General features: G+C 34.7%; 1 protein-coding gene across 2 annotated transcripts; it reads right to left on the bottom strand.

The window, feature by feature from the left end:
* Positions 1-1,901: 1,901 nt before the first annotated feature.
* LOC110995306 (MFS-type transporter SLC18B1) lies at positions 1,902-23,778 on the bottom strand. 2 transcript variants are annotated; one of them, XM_045632372.1, is made up of 11 exons: positions 23,724-23,768; positions 23,545-23,597; positions 18,655-18,824; positions 17,538-17,685; positions 16,912-17,098; positions 15,879-16,000; positions 5,271-5,464; positions 4,946-5,041; positions 4,214-4,382; positions 3,377-3,525; positions 1,902-2,809 (listed from the first exon to the last, which is right to left on the bottom strand). In XM_045632372.1, the coding sequence occupies exons 1-11, from the start codon at positions 23,749-23,751 to the stop codon at positions 2,638-2,640; spliced, it is 1,488 nt and encodes a 495-aa protein (XP_045488328.1). In that variant the 5' UTR covers positions 23,752-23,768; the 3' UTR covers positions 1,902-2,637. The 2 variants fall into 2 exon arrangements, with proteins under 2 accessions (XP_045488328.1, XP_022118083.2); XM_022262391.2 differs by having other exon boundaries at positions 23,545-23,778.
* Between the last annotated feature and the right edge of the window lie 768 nt (positions 23,779-24,546).

Here is a 24,546-nt window from a genome sequence, read left to right as displayed (position 1 = left end):
TGAGCGACGCTTTCAAGAACGCCAATATTATATGTATTACTGTATTTTTTAAAGATTCTGACATATGTAGCATACATCAGAACAGTTCTCGCACTCAAGGACTACGTACCTACCGATTTGCGTTGAAAACAGAAAGATGGAAAATAAATTTTCAATGTTTTTAAAAGTAAAGTTTTTTTGAATACTTTGCGGCGACTTCTCGACGTATATAACGTCAATGACGTTATATACGTCATACGTATACGTTACGTTAGTTATGTAACTCACTATAGAACTTATTCCGACCGTGGATTCATAAAACTTCTAGACCTTGGCCACTGGGGTCATCGGCTCAGTCAGTGGTTAGACTGGCAGAGGAAAGAAGGATATTTTAGTCAGAGGACCAGTACGTTCATAACTTCAGAGATTCAAACAAACTTGCGTAGAGATTTTTATCATTTGTTTCAACATTTCTATATTTTATTTAAAAAGTTTAAAGCACACTTAAAATACCAATTTTCTGTCTGACTCATTATTACACGAGTTCAATGGAGTTCAAGGTTCAAATCTTTTGAATCATTAAGAGTTCAAATTATATTTTGTACAATAAAATTAAAAGCATTGAAGGTTATACTTGTTCTATAAAGAATAACTGCCACTGAAATGAAACAGTATTCGTTTTATTAGGAATCATTAAAACTTCAAAGTTTTACGCGATATATTCATTACAATTATTATATCAAGTTACAATTTGATCAAATATCATAATAGGCTATTTACCAACCCGAAAAATTGTTCATAAATTTTAACTAAAAATTAACTTTCTTGAACGATTCTCTAAGCAAGATTACGTCGCACTAGTCCCTATTACAAATATCGAGTTTCTTACGTGTGATATACATATACATATAATACGATCAAAATTAGCCTCCGACAAAATAAACTCCGACGCAGTATTCATATTAGAAAGGCGAAGACATAATTTACAAGTATGCTACATCATCGTCAATTCGACTAATATGTTACTGTTTGGTGTCATGCAAATATGAAAATTAATATTTGATTGATAGATCTATAGTTATTTACTCTATAACGCCATAGCCATATTTTATACAGATTCAAAAGCACTATTTTCAGTACTGTAAAATATGGTTTGACGAGTTTATACTACACTTTATTATAATTAATCACCATTCGCTTACGTGAACTTTGAGATATAATTTGTATAAAAATTTAGTATTGAATTTATTCAGTTTAATACTGTGACCCGTATCCCTTCCACAACTTAAAGGCAGTGTTGCGAGCCCCACTATGTGGAACCAGCTACTAAATTCGACATAGCATCCTTCAAGAAAAGAGGGTACTGATTCTTAAATCACAACTCAGTTGAGTGTTCGTAGGCGAATCTTACTAAACATCAGATGAGCCTCCTGTTTGCCTGTTGCCTTCTGTGTATCAAACAGATTAATCTTTCAACTTAAGTTGTACCTTTGCTCAACGCCGTCCTAACCAATTATACACATTCACAATTTTTCATAATGTGTAAAAACTTTATGATGACTTTACCGTGCTATTTACGTATCATCTACACATATTAAAATCGTGGTTTGACAGTTGTACTTTCTATTGTGACAAAACCAGCAGTCATCTTTGATGTGAACAACCCAGCGGGTGTTTAATTTCCTTTTGATTTCGCTGCAGCGATGATTGGTATAGGCAGGAGATAAAATTATCTTTGGCCATTTTAAATTTGCAGTACGTTAGTATAAATCTACGGATTAAGAGTTATTTAAATTTAAAGAGTAAATAGCAAAAACTCTTTATTAAAAGTTGAAAATTATAAAATATATTGAAGTAGTACATCTCCTTAAAAATAATATATACAGTATAATTAATATGTACATTATATAAAGCGAGAGTGACATAGCATGTAAAAGTTATTCTAATTAATTTTCCTGAGTAAACATTTTGAAGTTCATATTAATGACTTTGTTTGATTAAATTGAGTAGATATCTACATTAGCTATATTTATTCTATATAGGTAACTGGTAATATCTAAATTAATATGTTTCGCCAGAAATAGAACTTAATAGGAGAGTCTCAACTCAAACTTAATTCCAATTAATATAAATATAATATCATTTTTGATGCTATAACATCGGCTTTTCCAACATTTTCTTTCATTTATTTTTACATCGAATGCAGTTTACTTATTGAATAAACGCTTTCAAAATACAAACCACAAATTAAAACGCCTGACAATTTTATTGAGCAATTTTGTAAAATATAATATTTAAAAACTACCAACTATGTACTGTTTAAAATACAAAATTATTTGTATCGATATTATTATTATTATTTTTTTCATTTAGTAATGGTTTTTGTACATTGTAAGTTTTAAAGGAACGTACAACAGAAATTCAGTGTACTGTACTCAGACGCTCAAATTTTTTTTATTACGTCGTTTATTAAAACAAATTTTAAATGCATTCAACTCATACATAGAGCATGGGATATAAATTCACTAACATTGAATAACATCATTAAAAGTATATAATTAGTTTTATAACAGTAAAATAATTGCTTCAAGCTTAAAGTAATTTTTGGATAGGAAAAAAATTTCCGGCTTAATTTTAATAACCGAGTTGTTAAGTGCGCTATGTAACAGATACAGTGCCTCTGAACCTCGTATCCAAGCTACCATACGAAGGCCTGTACCGTGGAGTACGCTGACTCCAGGGGCTGCGGCGGTTCTTATAACTCGAACAGGCGATAAGACTGTTCATCGCTGGAGGCCGAGATCGCTCCAGGCTTATGCCATAGCGACGACTGCAATATAAAAAACATTCGTAAACTATCTTAAAGTCATAATAATTAAAACTTTGTTAATATAATTTGATGTAAATCTTTAATGCGTATACTTTATTTTTGTATAATACTTAGTCTGGCCATAAATACAGATACAATTAAAAATAAACAAAATATTACATTTGAATTTGGAATTTTGATTTTTGATTTTTATATGATTGTTCATTAAGTTTTCTCATTTTGGCGCCAATACCTTGAATAATATTTTGCGATATTAAAATGCAGTGGGGTGATGAAGAGAACCTAATCGCTGTGATTGCATTACACAAAGTAGGTATGGAGCCAAATGCAATTTCTAAAACTCTCCTTACGCTTGGTATTAGAAAAATATTTGTGTAATAACCCGGTAGGTTATTAATAGACACACATTCTTAACTCTAAAAAGTATTAACAAAAACGTAGTTAGAACTAAAAAAGGAATGTTTCATTCACGTTTTAGACAGTTATTCACAGAGAATTTAAGATAAGATAATCTTAAAATACATTCATATATCATATCGTCCAAATATGAGAGAACAAAAGAAATACCTTTTAGGCCTAGTAGCGGGTATAAAGTCCTCCCCAGTAAGCACGCCCTTGTCAAGAGTCCCATCCATTTGCAAAAGGTCTCCAGCAGACACTGAGAGATCCATCTTCGAGCGGTCACAGCTCCACATGTATACCAGTACCATTAACAACTGGAAAGTTAGGAGAAAAATGATGAGAGTGAATTTTTACGATGCGCGCGCACACCGACACCTAAATTCAACATCGTAAAGTTAGGTCTAGGTGGCATAGAAATCGATAAGTAGTTGTATATTCTAGTATTTTTTTATGTATAAATTACAACACGTGTTTCGTAACAGTACAAATAAACAGTCTGAATATTATTTTGGTGTTTTAAAATCGATTTGATATACGACGGTGATAGTATTTACTAATAATTTATTTAATTTAATAAAACCTTTTTGATTAATTTTAATATTTATCGTTAATAACTACTGCATTTTAGTTATTTTTTTTCCATACGCAAACAATTATAACTTCTAACGCGTGTCTGCGCTTTTTTTGTATGTATTGTTATTACATAATTATAAAAGTTATATATCTGTTATAAATGATTGTAAACTATAATTTGCGGAGGCGCATACGCAAAGATGTATAGGTGTCGTTATGGGTCAACATTTCCTTGAACTTTATATACCTGGACATGAGAAAAATATTCTTTGTTTGGATCCACATAATAACGCCTTGCTCTGGGTTATTTATCATATATGAGAGATATCAGAGTAAGTCTTCAGATTTTCAATATATTTTTATAATAACGTAGTTCCCTTGTAATTATTTAGCGCCTTACAAAATATTTATGCAAATACGCATACTCACAACAATGATATGTAGTATAACAATGAACGCAGTGCTACTTCTGAACCCAATGGAATCAAAAAGTACTCCAGACACAGTTGGACCAATAAAGGCTCCAAGGGCGAAAGTCGAGGTCCACAAACCAGAAACTAAACCATATGTTTCTATTGAGTTAGGGAAGCCATTTGCACTAAAAAAAAAAAATTTGTTACACTGCTTGTATATGGCTTCATTTGACCTTAAGATTGATTTGTGGTAAAATAAAATTTTCTATTGTAAACTATAGTTTATAGATTATATTTGTATAAATAGTTTCTAGAAGTATATAGAAGACATAAATAATTTATTAATGTAAGTAGTATTTATATAAGGTTGAAATTTATTTAAAGGTCGTTTATATAGAGATAACATTTAATATTTATTTTTGGTTGAAGGTAAAAATCTTGATATTGATAGCATGTCATATTTTTTGAAATTACATACTAAGATTAGGGGACTTTTTTATATAATTATGTTTTTTTTTTATTATTTAAATTTTCTGTTTCATATGTGTTGTTTAAAAATGTTATCTGTTTTGAAATTGAAAATAGTCTAAGTGTTTTGTTTTATAATATGCATATCTGTATCTGTAAGATTACTTATAAATAAATAAATATTATTATTTGTATAATTGATTTTTTTATTTGAAATACCCAGGAATCGATTTAAACTGTTTTGAATTTTATATTAGGACTGAATAAAGTAAGGACTTACATAGCAGTACTTAAGGCGTCTGAGAAAGACGATACAAGGAGACTTCCCATTCCAAGCCCGTGGAGCACCAATCCCAAAACTGTCACCCACAGTATTCTGAAATATACAAATACTATGTATTTAATTTGTAATATATTTTAGAAAAAAAAAATGTTGACTACAGAAATAAATAGGTAACAAATTTACTTCATGACTATTTTATTATTATATTTGTTAATTCTTTGTATGTTTACTGTGTGAAATTAACTCAGTTATAATTGAGGTCAGTCAGAAGTCAGAACGTAATCCCCGTACACAAATTAAATGAACGATATAGAAAACTTACGTTGGCATATCAAAGAACGGTGCTGGACCAATCAACAAGAAAGCGGCCACCACAAATATGTGCCCAATACTGGTTATATATTTGGGTTTAACCGCGGGATGGTCGCATAACCAACCCCACGCTGGTGCAGATACCGCATAAAAACCCCCATTGATCACGAATATTAAACCCAAAATCACTGGAGAGAAGTTGAACTGAAAATATGATTTATATATAAAAAAAAGTACACATGTCAGAAGTGAAACTTTTTTATTAATAAGGTAAAACTCCCAAAAATCATGTTCTTCTAGTACTATTATATGATAACTCCATATGATTGAATATCTATATTTACACTGTTAACACACTGTATACGTGCTAATGATAATATAAATAAATAAAAACCTGCACAAGACGTTATGCGACAGAATTGCCATCTTAAGTTCTATTATGTACTTACTAAACGAATACATCAACCAATAGCGTTAAGTTTATCTCGATCTCGTTTCTCACTCTCTCTCAATCGATCTCAAGAGCTTTCTCCCTTTTCTACGACAAAAACGCTGCACATCTTCGTGATGTTTCATCCGTAAAAAACCCTCATACGCCCAAAGAAGTGGCTGTGTTAAGCATGTATGTATACATAGATATAAATAGACTTTATGTATAGACACAAAAAGTCACGAAAAGCTAAGCTCACGTTTAAATCAAAATAAAAATAATTTTCCTGTAGCTAGCTTAATGCACACATATATGTCAGAAAAACCAATTATGTACCTCATACTGATCCAGTAAAATAATATCGACTGGCATAATGTATTATAAACTATCTGGATTTTCTGTGGATCAGAAGGTTTTCTAAGAAGTTTAAATAGATTTATAAGTTTACGAACTCGAGAACACAGGTAGTTTATTTGAGGGTCCCAACAAAGCATTGAAACAATAATTTTTTTTTTTTTTTTTTTTTTTTTTTCTAGAGCGCATCGTGCAATCAGTCTTCTGACTATGAGCAGATGAGTTGTAGGAAGACTGACGGGTGGAGACATTCCTCAATAGGAATATCTACCATAATAATATTAGCTCAGACAATGTTGCCGAGCTCAAGGGTTCTTCGTCTTTTGAGACGGCTTATACACTCGGGTAGGGTGAGTTGAACAGCTAGGTGGTTAGGATGGTTTTCCAGCCTAGTCTTGTACTTCTGGGCATACAATTTTATTTCTGCTTTAACTGTAGGTATGCCCAGGTGTTCATGTACTTCAGCGTTTTTAATAAACCACGGCGAGTTGCTTATTTGTTTAAGGATGTAATTTTGTGTTCTTTGAATTTTAGTTTTATTAGAGTCGCATGTTGCTCCCCACAATTGTATTCCGTAGGTCCACACGGGTTTTATAACAGAATTGTAAATAAGGAGTTTGTTGTCGATGGACAATTTCGAATTTCTACCCAATAACCAGTGCAGCCTCTTGTATTTCAAGTTTATTTCAAGCCGTTTTGCCTCGATATGCCTTTGCCATGTCAACCTACGGTCCAGGTGCAGTCCAAGATATTTGACTGTATCACTTTGAGGCAGCTCCCTTCCTCCTAGGTTGACAGGCGGGCATGTCCTTCTTCCCAGAGCGAATGTCACCTGCACTGACTTGCCCGTGTTTACCCCGATTCTCCATTTATCGAACCAGTTGCTTATTTCATTTAGGCTTCGCTGGAGCTTTAACGTGGCTTCTTCCGGTTGTTTACTCGAAGCCAGGATTGCGGTATCGTCTGCATAGGTTGCAATATTGACGCCAGGGGTACATGGTAGATCTGAGGTATATATGGTGTACAGCACTGGACCAAGTACAGAGCCCTGAGGTACCCCTGCAAGTATATCATGAAAGCCTGATGTACAATCCATCTCTTTCACTTGGAATATTCTATCGGTGATATAAGACTCTAGGATTCCATAGTAACTATGAGGCAGAAGTGACTTGATCTTGCATAAGAGCCCCTTGTGCCATACCCGATCGAATGCCTGATGAACGTCCAGAAAAGCTGAGGAGCAGTACTCTTTTAGCTCGAGGCTATTGCTTATGAATTTACACACCCTGTGAGTTTGTTCAATGGTGCCATGTTGTGCTCTAAACCCGAATTGGTGATCTGGAGTTACAGAATTTTCATTCATAGCTTGCAAGAGTCGTCGTAGTAATATCTTTTCTAGTACTTTAGAGACAATCGGGAGAAGACTTATAGGTCGGTAAGATGAGACTTCATGTGGCGATTTCCCGGGCTTATGGACCATAATCACTTGAGAAACCTTCCATAGCGCTGGAAAGTATCCAACACTTATAATCCGGTTGAAAAGGGTTGTCAAGTAGGTTATAGCCTTACGAGGCAATTCGGAAAGAACCTTTTTGTCAATGAGGTCGAAACCTGGTGCCTTTCTATTCTCCATTTGTTGTATAGTTCTTTGTACCTCCCTTGGTGTTACAGTCTTCAAGGGCAAATCCAATTGGAAATCCTGCTGGAGAATATCATCTATTTCTGCTTCATCCGACCCTGGAGTGGCTTCGTTTGGTACAAATACTTTAGCTAGATGGTCAGCAAAAGCATTTGCTTTTTCTAGTTTAGATCTAGCCCACTTGCTTCTATCTAGACGTATAGGTGGTTTAGGGTTTGTTGGTTGATTTAGATTTTTGCATGCCTTCCAGAGAGAGTAGTCGGTGTCTTTTGTAGCTGTTAACGACTTCAGGTTTTCCTCAATAGTAGCATCTAGATTATCTTTTATAGCCTGTTTAAGGTGTTTAGCGTAGATGTTTAGTGCTGTTTTGTCAGCGGGATGACGACTATTGTGCCACACTCTACGTAATCTTCTCTTCTCTAGGATCATGCCTTGAATTTCGTGGGGTACAGAGAGCTGTCTGGTGTTTTTCCGACCCACTTCCTCAGAACTCCTCCAGCATGCATCCTGCACCACCTTCGTAAATGCCAAGACTGCCTCATCTATTTCCTCCTCATTCTTTAGTGAAATCCGCAGAAGTAGGGCGTCCTCAACGAGTTCACGAAACATTTGCCAATTTGTTCTATTGTTATACAGTACTAGTTTCCGTTGGCACTCCAGGACGTTGGTACTAATAGTTAATATCACTGGGATGTGGGCTGAAGAACCATCGAGAAAGCCATCAATGTGATGAAAGAGTCGTGAGAGACCCTTCATTAGAAAGAAGTCCAGGACATCGGGCAATCTTCCAGGGTCGCTTGGCCAGTGGGTAGGCTCGGGGGTGGAGATTGTTGTTAAGTGGTTTTTATCAACGCATTTTTTAAGTTCTCTACCTCGCGTGGTAATCAATCTCGACCCCCAATGCAGATGCTTTGAATTCCAATCTCCACCTGCTATGAACCTTGGACCGAGACTGTTTATATATGTGGTGAAGTGTTTCTCTGTTATAGCGTGCTTTGGAGGACAATAAGCCGAGGAGATACAGAAATTCCCATTTTCATCCTGTATATTTATTGAGGTGGCTTGAATGAATTCAGATCGAAATTGTGGGAGTTCATAATGTTCTATGGATGATCTAATTATAATAGCAGTGCCTCCATGTGCAGTGCCATCGGGATGATTTGTTGAATACACGTTATAGTTTTGTATATGAATTTGGCTGTTCGATGTAAGGTGCGCCTCAGAAATAAGCAAGACATCCAGATTATGCATTTTTAGTAGGATTTCAGCTTCACTTTTCTTAGGCGATAGGCCATCTATGTTCCAGGTAGCAATTTTGAGTTTATTTATTTTTGTGATAAGTTGGTAACTAGAGTAGTCAAGAGCCCCAGAATGGTGCTCATTTGTTGTAGGATTGTATCAATTTTTTGTGATTGCTTTATAAATATTTCCTCAATTCTGTTATTCAGTGATTGATGATCCAGTACAGACTGTTGGTTTGTGCATCGATCTAAAGGATTACTTTTAGCCACTTCATTATACCTCTTAAGTGTATTACTTGTTGGTGGGTTCGAGGGTTGGTTTGTAGGTTGTGAGTTTGGGCTTATAACATTATTGGGAGAGCGTGACGTAGCAGTTTTTCTCGTGCTTACAGACAAGCGCTGTGTTTTTCTGGCTAGGATTTCTTTATATACCTCGCAACCTTTATAATTCGCAGGGTGAGGGCCGAGACATAGTGCACATTTCGCAGGGGTACTGCGGTCCACTTTAGGACAATCTTTAGTTAAGTGTGATTCTGCACACTTGAGGCATCGACCTGGTCTCATACAGTAGTTTTTGGTGTGACCATACTGCTGGCATCTTTGACACTGAACTATAGTGGTCCTCTTTTTTGGGTCTTCTATAGTAACAATTTGGTGGAAAATATGTCTAATTTCCTTGGCTGCTTTATTATGCTGACTAGGCTGCAGGTTAACAAAGAAAGTTGAGGTAGGTTTTTTATCAGGCCCAAATCTGGCATTGATAATCTCTCCAACTACTATGTTTCCCGTTTTCTCAAATTCAGTTTTTATAACATCAAGTGGAGTAGTGTGGTGCAAGTTTCTTACTACTAGTCTGTAATTTCTATCTTCTTTTCGGTTGAATGTATGGCCAATGAGACCCTTCTCTCTTACAGCTGTAATAAGTTTTTTGTAAACATCTATATCTTCACTAATAATTCTAATTTGTGTTTTGTTTACTATCTTAAACTTGAATGTGGATCTTTCAGTTGCAGATTCAAGAAATTCCGTTAGTTTATTGACATCTTGGACTCCATATAATATGATTGGAGGCGGATTGCTGGGCTTCTTTCCTTTAGTTTGAATAGGATCTTCAACTAGAGGTAGTCCGTCGAACATATTCGAAGTAGCTACACTTTCGGGGGACTGATTTGAGAGTTTCCTTTTTTTATTCGGCTTTCTATTCACTGGAGCCGTTTGCCACTCAGGTAAGTTGGTATCGCAGGCTACTTCTTGAGAGTTCTGTGGTGCCTTCTCCTCATTTCTGGTAGGCAGTAAATTCCCAACCGATACACTTCTCTGTCTTATAAACAGGCTTGGATGGAAGGCTTGTTGTACATATTTCTTACTTTGACCAGTTGCATTCACTGTCACGGTTGCCTGAGTACCCACCCTCGTGTTGTCTTCCAGCCCGGGTGGAAGGCACCGGGGGTTAGCGGGATCGCAAGACAGATCACATTCGCTTTCATTATACATTTGGTGTGGCAAAATTTTTGCCTCCCCAGAATACGAGGGATAGCCTGGGGATTGCTTTGAGATGTCGATTTTCGAAGATTTAGGTGGTGTTCTTTGCATGATGTTCCCACGAGTAATAATAATAATAATAATAATAGCCTTTATTCAGATAATCTACATTACATATTTTATACATTTAAACAAATTTTCATTTTAATATAATTCAGGTGCATCTGTGTGCCCTTTTTTGGCAAAGGCCTCCTCCAAATCCCGCCATTCCTCTCTACACTGTGCCACTCTCTGCCATGTACCACCTGCCGTTTCTTTAATGTGGTCAATCCACCTTCTCAGTTGTCTCCCTCTTTTGCGCTTGCTGTACCTTGGGCACCAGTTAAGCAGTTTTTTGCTCCACTTTTCTGTACCTCTTGCGATGTGTCCCACCCATTTCCACTTTAGCTTCTTGATCGTTGTTGTAACATCTGTTACCTTAGTTATTTTCCTTAATACTGTATTCTTTATTTTGTCTCTTCTTGTTTTCCCTATCATACATCGTTCCATCGCTCTTTGACACACCTGTAGCTTTGTATACTGCGCTTTAGTAGGCGCCCAAGTTTGTGATCCATATGTTAGTACAGGTAGTACACAAGTATTGAAGACCTTTCTTTTAATTGCCATGCTTGTTTTCTTATTTTTCATGACTTCTTTAAGCGCCCAAAAGCTCTTCCATGCTTTTGCTATTCTTGTGTCGATTTCTTTTGTTGTTGAATCGGTCATAGATATTGTCTGCCCGAGGTACAAGTACTCATCTACGTATTCTATAATATTGTTATTTAACAGTACTTTTTCCTTTCTGGAATTCGTCATTACTTTGGTTTTCTCGGTATTCATTTTCAGACCGACAAACCTACTTTCTGTGTCAAGGTCTGAGACCATCTTCTCCAGTTCATCGCGTGTTGAGGCAAATAGAATTAGGTCGTCTGCAAACCTTAAGTGGTTCAATCTTTCGCCGTTTATCATTAGTCCGTACTTATCCCAACTTAGTTTTTTGAAAATTTCCTCCAGAACAGCCGAAAACAGTTTAGGTGATAGAGGGTCTCCCTGTCGCACTCCCCGTTCAATATTTATAATCCCTCCTAATTTATCCATTTTTATTCTAGTTTTTCCATTTTTATATATATTCCTGATTATTTTTATATATTTATTGTTTATCCCCTGACTTTGCAAGGCTTGCCATATTTTTTCATGTTCCAGAGAGTCAAACGCCTTAGAATAATCAACAAAGCATAGGTAGATTGGGAGATTATATTCTTTGCTTTTTTCTAAGATTTGCCTTACTACGAAGATATGGTCTATTGTCGAATATCCACTCCGGAAACCTGCCTGCTCTATAGGTTGGTTGTCATCTAAGATTTTACCAAGTCTATGTAGAATTATTTTAGCGAAGACTTTGTATATATTCGTTATAGAGCTTATGGGCCTGTAGTTGTTGATGTCACTCTTGTCTCCTTTTTTGTGTATAAGTGTTATCGTCGAGTTTGCCCATTGTTCCGGTATTGATTCCGTTCTAACTATCTCATTAAAGAGAACGGTGAAAGTAGGTACCAATACTTCCTTTAGACTTATCAAAAGCTCGTTGGTGACGTAATCTGGACCCGGTGATTTGTCCTTTTTCAGAGTCTCGATAGCCCTTTCTACCTCCCTTGGCAATATATCAGGTACCTCTTCTCCATCTTCTAGCGTCGTTTCTTTCTTTCTGCTTGTTTGGGTAGAGTATAGTTGTTTGTAGAAATCTGTCGCCGTTGAGACAATATCCGGGCGTTTGGTTATTTTATATCCTCTTTTGTTATTTATATTTGGGATCCAGTTAATATTAGTTTTTAGTTCTTTGACAGCTTTCTTGATGCCACCAGTTTTGTTTATGTACCGTTCAAGTGTGTCTAATCTTAGTTTTTGTATGTCTTGCCTAAGTGATAATTTAATTTGTTTACTAAGCTTCGTTATTTCTACTCTGATCGATTTCGTTTTATTCTCCAATTTAATTAATTCCTGCCTTTGCTTAAGGAGTAAGGACGTCTCGTCTGATACCGAATGCCACTTGTTTCTATTTGGAGGCACTCTGTTTGAACTGTAAGTTATGGCTTCTAAAACATTGTTGTATTTTTCTTGTACTGATAATTCTTCCAAGTTTAGTTGGATTAAATGTTCTTTTATTTCGCTGATATTACCGATAAGGTGTTTTGATTCGCTTGTCCTAGCTTTAAAAGGTCTAGTCTTATCTAATTTTATTTTTAGATTAGCTCTGACCATACGGTGGTTAGTATTGAAGTTTAGATTCTTAAGAATTGTACAGTCGCTGAACATGTTAGCCCTATTTGTGAGAATAAAATCGATTTCATTTTTATAGAGTCCGTTTGGTGAAATCCATGTCCATCTATTTGACGGTCTTTTTTTGTACATACTATTTAGAACCTTTAAATTATTTTCGTATGCTAATTCTATAAGTTTAGTTCCATTCCTGTTTCTTTTCCCTGTACAGTAAGGGCCTAGTATAATGTCTTCTCCTTTTCTTCTCTTACCTAGTTGCGCATTATAATCTCCCATAACAATGAGATTTTTATGTGTATAATTTAATATAGCTCTTCTAAGATCTGCGTAGAAGGAATCTACATCGGCGTTACTGGCTTGTTCCGTAGGGCTGTAAATCTGTACTATAGACCATTTTGCGTTCGATTGTGGCATTGTAATGTTCAGAATAGCAATTCGTTCAGATATTCCCAAGAACTCCTCGATATTCTTTTTAAGTTCTTTTTTTATAAGAAATCCGACTCCATATTTGCCTGATGTTTCGCCTTTAAAATAAAATACAAAATTACCGTGGTCTTCTATTTCTTCTCCTAGTCTCCGAACTTCGCTAAGGCCTATAATGGACCAGTGAATTTTTTCAATTGCTAATATTAGCTCAGTAAGGCTTTCTTCCTTTCTTAGAGTGAGAGTATTAATTGTTGCAATATACAGGTGCTGATTGTCTTTTTGGCGATTGACTATTTTGAGGGAATTATTTTTTATTTTGGGATTTGAAGGGTAATAGTCTTTTTCCCCCACGGTGACCAGCCGGCTTGGGAGAGGTGGAGGGGGCGCTTGTAATTGTTATTGACATGCTGTAGATTCTTCTAGAGCGGGACGTTTGGAGTTTGTTTTTTTTGTCAAGTAGTTGTCTATGTGATTGTTTTTATATAATTTTTTTTTTCGCTGCTTTTCTTGTTGTATCGGCTTCGCAGTTGTCTTCTTTCGTCTCTGGTGACGTTGACTGGTTTCTCTTCTTTTTTCCTGGTCTTGACCTTTCAGAGACAGTGTTTGGATTTTTTAAATAAATAATTTTATCGTACTTTAGAATCGCTAGTCTGCCTTTTTCTCGTTCTGTGTTGACTATTATTTGCAACTCCTTGCGTTTATTAATGATTTCTGGAGGAAAATCTTCTTTAATGTAATAGGGTGATGACTCAAAATTTTTCCTTTGTTTAAGGATTTTTATTTTTAGTCCCATCGTTGCTAGTGTGAAGATTATGGGTCTCGTCTTCTCCCCCTTTTTTCCTAATCTTCTCACGTATTCGATGCTGTTTTTGTCGCATTTAATGTTCAAGCATTTATCGATTATTCCTACAACGGATTTTTCTAGGTCCCAGTAGCTGTTTTCTTTTTCCTCGACGCCAAAAATAAGTAGATTTTTACGTCGAGAGTTCCGCTCTAGTTGGTTTATTTTATTTTTTTGAATTTCAAGGTTTTCTTCTGTGATTTTGTTTCGGTTTTCCAGCTCTCTAAACTTTTCATTTAAGCTTCGATTAATTGTGTCTTTAATACCTTCCATCATATCCTGCATGTCGAGTTTTTGTTGGTAAATTGCCTCTTGCATTGTTTGTAATATATTCTTTATTTCTTCCATTCTATCTGTCCTTTTACTCTGAATCGAAAGAAAAAAGAAATAGAAATAAAATAAAAATGTTCCTGAGTGTCGGGATTTGATCTTGGTTCTGTTAATTGAGTGCCGTCTTCGTACGGAAGCGGCCAACTAGTAGTACGAGGGAATGTTTGAATTTCCTCTATATATGTAGTTTTGCGAGTGATTTTTGACGTAAAGGCTGGTAAATATAAGTACGCTACAGCCACATATGCACTTTCACTGCAAAATATATTAAGTTATTGTTCCACAATTAAATGTTTCACTTTTGTCTCTCTTCTACACTTCCGACTTCACAGGTTATAGGAAAGTTAAAATTAGCAGGTTGGTCCGTGGCCGTGTCACTCACTCGGTACGTTGCAGAATGTTGTTTTTCAAGTAATTGTTCGAAGTTTATGCATTAAACATTTTGTAGGCCGTTAGTTTGTATCGATTTACGATTTTTAAACATAAATGTGCACTGTATTATTCACTGATTATATTTATAATAATATCTATTAGACGGAGCTTATGTTGTCGGTTGCTGCACGCACTACCCTCATTCCCACGAGTAGGGTCGAATAAACTGGTCGCTTCTAGGGTGACGCCCTTTTTCCCAGAAGAAGGCACATTACGACAACGTTTGCCAGGTTCGTTGAAGTTGGACGCTAGAGACTGAATTATCCCATCAGCCATATACACCCCATGTAGGGGCATACACATCCCTTGGCACGTTTCCCACCGTAGGATAGGGGTAATTTATTATAGAGGTTTTCTTCCTCGCGGCCCAGATGATGAAGTCCAGACTCCCGTTCCCGTAGGTTTACGGTTTGAGGTGACTCTTTCGAGACACACTTGATGCTTGATCGGTTTTGAGGCGCCGATGACTCGCCTTCGCCCGTCACAGTCAGCAGTACAGACCCCGAGGAGGATGTTTTGTGTGAAACCCGTTAACAGATCTGTACAGTACCCAGGGGAGGCGACGAGGACGCCCGTGAATCGGGCTTTCGGGTGCGCGCAATATAGCCAAGCTACACACTCGCAAGGCGTACGCTAGCAAACACAGCATTTTTTAAGCATGCATCCAGCATCGATGCACACCACCGTGTACTTGATACCCTTTCCCCCCCAACAATAACTGAAACAATAATTAATCCCAGGATTTTCGTTGTTTTGTGGATTCCAGAAAAGTACAGTTGCAGTTAGTGTGAATCTTCAAACAGGAATATTTAATGGGTGGCTTGGGTTTGGTTTGCTGGACATCGATATGTTAAAGCACATATATGTGTTTTAAGACGCATTGAGAGAAAGATAAACAGGCTAAACCTTCCTTCATTACTTTGAACTAAACCAAACTAAACAATTAACTACAGTACATGTTTAAATAGTCAACCCATTGCTGTCTTGAGTGTACGTAAGTAAATTAACTATTAACTTTTGTAAACGTTTTTGACATTCATAAGCATGCCCTAAGACGCATATTAACTGAATAAACGAATTTTGATTAAATGATTGTATGTGTACATTAAATAGATGTTAAAACTTACATGAACTTGTCGAAAATGAGGTTCTAACGTTGCTTGAAGAAACCCAATACTCATACTGGTTGATATTATACTCAAAGACGCTATCAGAACTCCAGGCACGCGGAGAAGAGTAAGCATCGATGCTGAAAGAAGAAGAGCTCTTTCACTTCCCATTTGTAGCACCTTATAAATAATCATTTGCTAATCAACAAAATGGTAATGTTACATTTAAAATCCATTGTATTTACGCCTACGAACTTTGAGAAAGCAAACCACATTTCGGACAGAAATACTTTTAACTACTTGTTTTTATGTACGTTTTTAACACAATATGAAGATGTCGTGTTTGTTATCCCTACAATCTGCGGCTACAATTAGTAAGGTGAATCGCTATCAAAACTTTTGTGATCCCTAAGATGCAACTTTTTAACAACAGCCACTGGTGCCTTAAACTTTGCTTGTACGTGAACGATGTTGAGCCATTATATGATATGTTCGTCCCATTCTCCGCAGGCGTTTATCTTGCCCCAAATGTATCGGTGATTTCATGAATAAACTTGAGGCAGGGTAACTGATAAATTACAAAGAACTATACATCTATTTTTATACCAAGGTTCCCCACACCGAAAGAGACAAGGTGGGTGGGAACCTACTTACTTCAGGTACGCTGCTACTCAGAGAACCGGATGAGTTATACCCAATTTTATTAGGAAATTTGTTTCATTGCAGTAATATGAATTTATTGTCATAGATTCGATCCCTAGCTGTGCACCTATGGACTTTCTATATGCATATTTTCTATGTGCATATCACATTCGCTCAAACGGTGAAGGAAAACATCGCGAGGAAACCAGCTTGCCTCAGACCCAAAAGTCGACGGCGTGTGTCTGGCACAGGGTGATCACTTACTTTCCTATTAGATTTAAAAATGATCATGTAACAGATTCAGAAATCTGAGGCCCAAGCCTGAAGAGGATGTAACATTGTTTTTTTTTATTTTTTGTATCAGCCTTTGTTCAGTGACATGATCGGTTAAATATATTTTGTGACTTACGTCCTGAATGCTTATAATCTTCATCGTCGGAGGATTTTGGTAAAGTGATGTAGCACAACAATGCTGTGCAGAAGAGCGTGGCTCCAAGCACAGCGAAGGGCAGAGAGTAACCTCCAACGGCGTAGAGGGCCCCTCCTATCATTGGACCAGCGATTAATCCGAGCCCGAAAAATGTTTCCAAGGATGCCTAAAACACATAAGACATTCTTAGGTATCCAATTGTATACCTGAGCCTGGAGCCTGCGAATCCTTCGCACATCAAAGCGAATATCTCATTAAAATTTATTATTTTTATTTAGGCAAATTTGGTTGATATTGCGTAAATATATTCTTAAATATTGATTTTTATAACTATTAAAATATCCTGATTAACTATTGTGATTGTTACAGGTATCTATAAAATCTCGTAGATTTTATGATATTTTCGTGTATATTCGGTCTATTTGATTAGGTCGTAAAAAAAATTTTTAAACCTTAAGCGATAAAGAAAGCCTAACTCAATTTCATCCTTTTACCACCAACCATTATTTTTCAATTGCGATACTTGTACTGCAATAATTCTTATATGACAAAACAACATTAGCTGAGAGAGCTAGAGAAGTAATATAATTTTTTGATTCACTTACAAACATAGTAGCCACATTATTAGGGAACTCCTTGGCAATTATGGCAAAGGAAGCTGTCAAAAACGCCGCATTACCCAAAGCCTCTACTATACGTATTGCAAATGCTAGAGTCACGAATGGTACGTGACCATCGATTTTGTCTAGGAACCTGAAATCATATAAACTTACTTACAAACCATCTTTGACTTTTTTTATATTTTTTATATAGAGCAATAAAGACATTTGGCCACAATCCCACCTGATGTTAAGTGGGCTACGGTCTATTGGAGGGATAGCTGGAAGATGTCAACCACGAAGGTGTGATACTCCAGTCTACCAGGTGAGCCTTGCTTAAAAGGGGATGACGGATTTTCTGATTTTATTACCACACGTAATATAGTGACACAAACTAGTATAAAGTTATAATAAAGGTATTAAGATTGTTCATAGTAGAATATGCTTAAAAAAAACAATAAGATTCATCTTCAATGTTATTTCTGTGTTCCTTGGAGTTATCTATATTTTTTTTAAGTAAAACCAATGTCATCGAGTAAATAAATAAACAAGGAAATGTGGAATATCAAAAAATAAACTTATCGTCCAGGAAATAATGTGAGATTTAAAGATTAATTTATTTTTTTACAATAATATTAAATTACATAAAGAGCTCAAAACATATACCAACAATAATAATAAATGAGTATAATGTAAATGATAATTATAAATAAATTGAGCCTTGTTGTTTAACATAATTAAACCTTATTTGTTTCTTGTTACAATAAAAACAATCGATCATATCGTCCGCTAATATTAGAATTGAAAGAGTGAGTATGTATAGTATCTACGCGTTTAAAAACCAATTGTGTATTAAGCTATCTCGAATATGAATATTATTTATATGCAGCATATCTTAATTAATTTCCTCACATAGATTTCAGAATGCACGCATAAATATTTAACAACCAAAATATATGTCAATCCTATTTAATTACCAACATCATTCTACATTTAAAAAATCTAAAATACGTCACTTTTCGAATATTCTGGATATATTTTGTCGATTGAGGAGTGGCCGTACGGCCCGTACCGACAGGATAAACGTAACGTATAATAATGAGTACTAGATAGTATTTCTTACCCAAATAGTATAGCACATGTTGAGGTAGTCAGTATTCCGGCGTTGAAGACTACTTTAGGTCCAAGCCTGTTCAAATGAGCCCCATAAAAGGGACTGATGATAAAAACCACAAGCTCGAACACTCCAAATACAAGTCCATATTCTGTTGCTGTACATCCTTTGTTTTCTGCCTGAAAATTTAATAAAATATGACAACAGGCTTTGTCGGCCTTAAAGCTATTAGCTAGTTTTAATAATCATCTTTTAAGCAAGCTTTTGTCTAAGTTTATATAGTTTTGAGTGACCCAGACGCGCATACATACAAGAAATACATAAAATGACGTCAAGAAAATATGACGTCAAAACCATTCTATCCAATCTTTCGTTACACTATTCAAAACACTAGTAAATAATTCTCCTCACTCAATCCTCCTCGTACTATGATAGTACGCATAAAGTATTATGTACACTCAAATGTCGTAAAAAATAAGAATGGAAGTGACCTTGAAAAAAATGGTATCAAATATCAAGTCAACTGCAAACAATGTAAGTGAAGTGGGTAGAAAAATAATAATAATACATAACAGAAAATTTTGTTCAGGTTTTTTTTTAATATATTTCATCATGATTCAACGCAGGTTTTGTAATTGTTATTCTAAGCCGTGACTTAGTATGCGTAGTGGAAACTTCACGTTACTTAAGCTTAAAGACTGTTTTTATGGTTAGGTTTATATATTCAAACACGGAATTGATGATCTCTCTCCATAGGCGTCAGATTTTCTCAGCCTAATAATTAAGATCCACCCACAGCTATTTTAGCAAGAATAAAATGTTGTCTGAAGATAACACGTTTAACAGACAATGAGATAAGGTGTGTATAAGGAATACTTTGTGTAATGAATTCTACAATTTATTAACACTAGGCAAATTATATATAGATATATAACAAAAAACAATTTATATATAGATTGGACATAATGACCTTTTTCATCGGACAACTGTATCATGTATTCGTAACAATTGCAAGCGCTCTCTTGTAAAATTTTGTAATTTTACGTTTTGGTACAAATTCTTGAAGAACAAAAAGGATTTTATTCAGAAATGTATATTTTTTTTAAACTATTTTAAATTGTCTATACTTTATTAATAATTTCAGCGTGTCCATATGAAATTATTAAATAAGACAAGATAGCAGTGTTTAAATGAATATGATGGCGTATTAAAAATTGCTTATGCAGCAACTTGAAAACAAAGCAACATTATATTTACTGGCAAGGACGTACGAAACCCAGTCAACCTAGTTCTTGTTAAAATGTTATACGTTTTTAAATTGTTTATGGCTTTAATACGCAGTAATAATTTCACTAACAATTAAATGTATCATAATGTATCATAATTTAATCATGTTATCTCTATATTTAATACTTGTTAACACATTTATAAAATACATTTACGACCAAGAGTAGCATTTTTTGTGATAGGAACCAGAAATAACCGCTCCATTCCCGAGAGATTAAAAGTAAGTAATAATATTAAACAACAAAATTATTGCTATACTAAGTTATTTATTATTTAATATATTATGTTGTTAGTTATTAAACGATTGCTGTATTCGCCTCTTCGTTGTTTTGCCTAAAAATAAGTAGACAGTTAAACCAAAGATGAACGATTTCGTAGCAGACCCCCCCGATAATTAAAATGCTTTTCGTTACATATTTCTCTACAATGACATCTTATATTTTATTATATTTTTGTATCAATACTTATACAAGATTTTAAATTAATATTTGTTCCACTATTGTGTTAACCGTATTCGTTTTGCCATTTTGGCTGTTTAATTTTTCTGATCTTATTTCAAAAAATGTTCATTGGAGCAGTTTCAAAAAGGGAAAAATGCAATGAATATGCCTATGTATGCTCTGTGTGTGAACACGTGAAAAATTATATCTAAACTCTATTTTGGTATATAAGGCGCCTGGTAATATTATGACCAGGCGATAACCCCCGGTATTCTGGGGTTATCGGTTCTACGACGCTAACCATTGACGCATTCACGCACCTTACTTATAAAATGTCTGTGATTTTAATAAAAGTAATGAGATTACATTTAAGGCTGTGATTTTAGTACACCAAAAGTGAGCTTAAAGACTGGCCTACTATTTCCTAAAATCAGATTATTTTCTCTTTTAATTGAAGCACTCTGTCGTCTTCTGTGAAACAACCAAACTGTGTATACGCTGTGATGAATACTTTAGTTAATACGGAGCAATTACATTTTAAGAACGACCCCAAAACGCAATCCATGGAATTAACTAAAAAATCGAAATCGATTTTTTAGTTAATTCCACCATATTAATAATGAGTAATTATTAATATGGTGATGAATATTATATTTTTTTATATAAATGAACTACCTCAAGTATATCGAAATACTTTGTTTTAACACTCAATTTATTATTATTTCGTCATTAAAACAAGAGATATATTAAAAAAGTATGTCGTCATTCTTAAGGAAATATAAAGGTATATGGAAAAATACGACGATCTTTAGACACAATTTGCTTTTTGAATCTCAACACCCTTCACATTAATATAACCTTTAAGTCAGGATGTACCATGATTTTTCTCTTATACGTATGTGAAGTGACGAAAAAACGCAATGTGACTTTCAATTTCTTGGGAAAAGGAGGAAAAGGAACGAACGAAGGTCGTATCAAAACCTGATTTACATATTCTTTCATGTGTGTTAAGATGTGATAATTTTAGTATAATTTGCGTAAAATCACACACAACATCATAAAATATACATACATGTATATATATTTATGTCATCTGTACAGTTTGTAAACTTAATATTACATGCCTTATGTGTTCGTTTGAACGGTCGGTAGGGTGTCATTTTAAACATTAGAAAAAGTACTTTATATTAACATCCACTCTTATAGTAGAACTTTTGAAGTTATTCTATTTTTGTCGCATTAGCCCACACCGTCACAAAAAATCGACACCCTAAAATTAGCTATTGTTAAATGTTTTAGTTTTTTTCTTTTTATTATATGAAAGGGAGTAGATGAGCCTGTAGCAGGTTGCGACCGTCATCGCAATCTGTGTACATTCATTATAGTGAGTGCGCATGTATGTTCTTTTTTTTTTAATAATGTCGTATCTCCCAGGGAAAACTTCCACCAGGGGCCGTTTCTACAATTCGCTAGTTAGCAAAGAAAGTGCCCAGTGATCCGAACCGTGGAAGACGGCCATCTAGGTGATGCGATTGAACTCTGGAGTTAATTTAAGTTGAAACGAGGCAGGAGGGATCACCTAAACAACTGTTCTGAACATGCTACATAACACGCTTTGTAGAATACGAATAGAAAGTAGCGAAGAAAGAGAATATCGAGGCGAGTAATACATTAGAGATTGACAATTTGACAAGCTCTTAGCTGAATTTGGTCAAAGGGAAGATGCTGGTATTTCTCAGCAGTATTTCATATGAGGTCATACTTGAGCCTAGTAGGGGGTATATTTTGGTAAAATAATGCTAAGCCTTACGAAATATCAAAAGTGTTATTTTCATGATTAAATAGTATTAAATAAGTGTTAATTTTTTCGTCTGGCACAACCAAATAATTACGATGTCTTGAAAAATTTACCAATTCATTAGTTTATTCGTTATTGCTACAACGTTTCTTAAAACATTCACAGACAATCATTTGTTTTATATCTCAAGCATATTTATAAGGTTTAAAAATAGTTTTGATTTTAGTAGCGATTTAAAAGTCTGAACTAATAGACGGGGCTTAAAATTGAAAGACTTTAATCGTCTTAGCTACAACGTTCCTGAAAACTTCCTGATATTTATTTGTTTTATATTTCACGGTAATTTACGAAAATAGAAAATAAACATTAAAAAAATCAGTGGCGCTACAACCCCTTTAGGTCCTGGCCTCAGATTTCTGAATCTGTTTCATGATCATTTTTCAATCTAAAAAGCAAGTAGGTTGATCAGCCTCCAGTGCCTGAGACGTCGTCGACCTTTTGGGTCTACGACATGTCGGTCTCCTCACGATGTTTTCCTGCACCGTTTCGAGCAAAATTCCATTGGTGCACAGCCCGATATCGAACCTACCACCTCAGGTATGAGAGTCGCACGCTGAAGCCACTAGGCCAACATTGCTCTGCTGCACAAAAATACTTCAAAAAGAAAACTATTTATTTTTTAATTAGAAAATACTCTCAATATATTTTTTAGTCTTTTCGTTTACTAACGCCTCTTCAACTTAACTTCGATATATTTTTCTCTGTCCCCTATAAGTAATGACAAATATTCCGCATTTACCTATTTGTGTTTGTTAATTACATAATATGTTAATTAATATATAAACATCACCTGCAATTAGTTGTAATGGAGCTAATCCTCCTTACAATAATATTTACCGATGGATTCATGACTAAAAATTTGTATGTACTGAGCAACATTGACTTTTAAATTCAAAATGCGAAACATTTTTTATTAATATTTAATACTTTGTAACTAAACTAGTTACATATGGAAAAAAAATATTATATGGCTAATAGCCAATATTCTCTTCATCAAGTTGGGGAAGAGATCGTATCTCGTAACACGTACAAAAGACCCACAAATGGGACATAGATACATACATCTGATACTACTAATTTAATGAAAAATATATTTTGATATTCCACTGCAATATTGCAGTAAAAATTATAAAATATAATATATAAAAAATAAAAATTATAATATATAATAATAAATTAAGTGCACTTTTTGTATAATTGGGCAACGAGTTTAAGTTATACAAGCAAAACGGCTTATACTGAGATATATATAGGTTTATACAGCAGCTGAAGCTAACCGTTAGAAAGAAAGCCTTTATTTATTTTTATACGTACCTCCTGAGGGAAGAATGGCGCCTGCAATGCAACACAGATAGCATTACAAAAATCTGCAATTGAAATAACAATAATAGTGGACCACTGCCTTCTAGTGAATTGAAAACGCATTTTGAAATTTAAAAAATCACTATCATAACTCAAAAATATCACTTTAACACAAATGATTTAATTAATACCCGGGCGTGTCAATTTTCTTGAGGCCATCAATTTACTGAGTGTACGAAGAGGGTAAGATCCAATTATTATATTAATTATTTGAACTATTGACCGCTTTTATCTAATTGAACACTATACATTACTCTTGTGCAAATAGTGATTCTGATATGGTATTCATAAATCTATCGATGAACGGCAAATAATGTCATAGAAATAATGGCCGTTTAACGCTTGTTTTAAATTGTAACAAGGCAACTGATAATAATGATATTATAAAATGTTTTAACCTTTTTAATTGCTAAGTAACGTAAACAATTTGTGATTTATATCAAGTGTAAGAGTTCATTGACTGACTAATAGCCATTCTAAGACGTGTTAATACCAAACATATTTTAATAGAAAAATAAGTATTAATAATGAAATAAATTGGAATTCACATCAAGTTGGCATAAGCTTAGTTGATAACGGCTACAAACAAATTTCGATGAAACTGAGTTATATTATGTAAGATATAAGTTCAGATCACCTACTTGCCTTATTATCAATGAGACTGATTTAAAAATGGTCTATGCCTAACAAAAGGAAGGTAAAATATACGCTAAATATTTTCAGGTTTTTGAAGTGGTTTAAGATGTATGTTTTTAATTTTAAAAAATAAATTCTGTAATTACTTAAAAACGTTCCTTGCTTATTCCGTTAATAAAAGTTAGTACGAATGTATAAGTAACTGCCTCTACTAAAACAAATTAATTATATTAATTTAGAGCCAGTATTGTCTAAAACTAATGCATATTGGTGAAAATCTTAATATACCTCAAGATCATTTAGAGCACGTGGAGTTAG

Source organism: Pieris rapae, chromosome 19, assembly GCF_905147795.1.
Source record: "Pieris rapae chromosome 19, ilPieRapa1.1, whole genome shotgun sequence".
In the NCBI taxonomy this organism is placed as follows: domain Eukaryota; kingdom Metazoa; phylum Arthropoda; class Insecta; order Lepidoptera; family Pieridae; genus Pieris; species Pieris rapae.
Note: the sequence above shows the minus strand (reverse complement) of the source record. Positions and strands in the feature narration are given on the sequence as shown.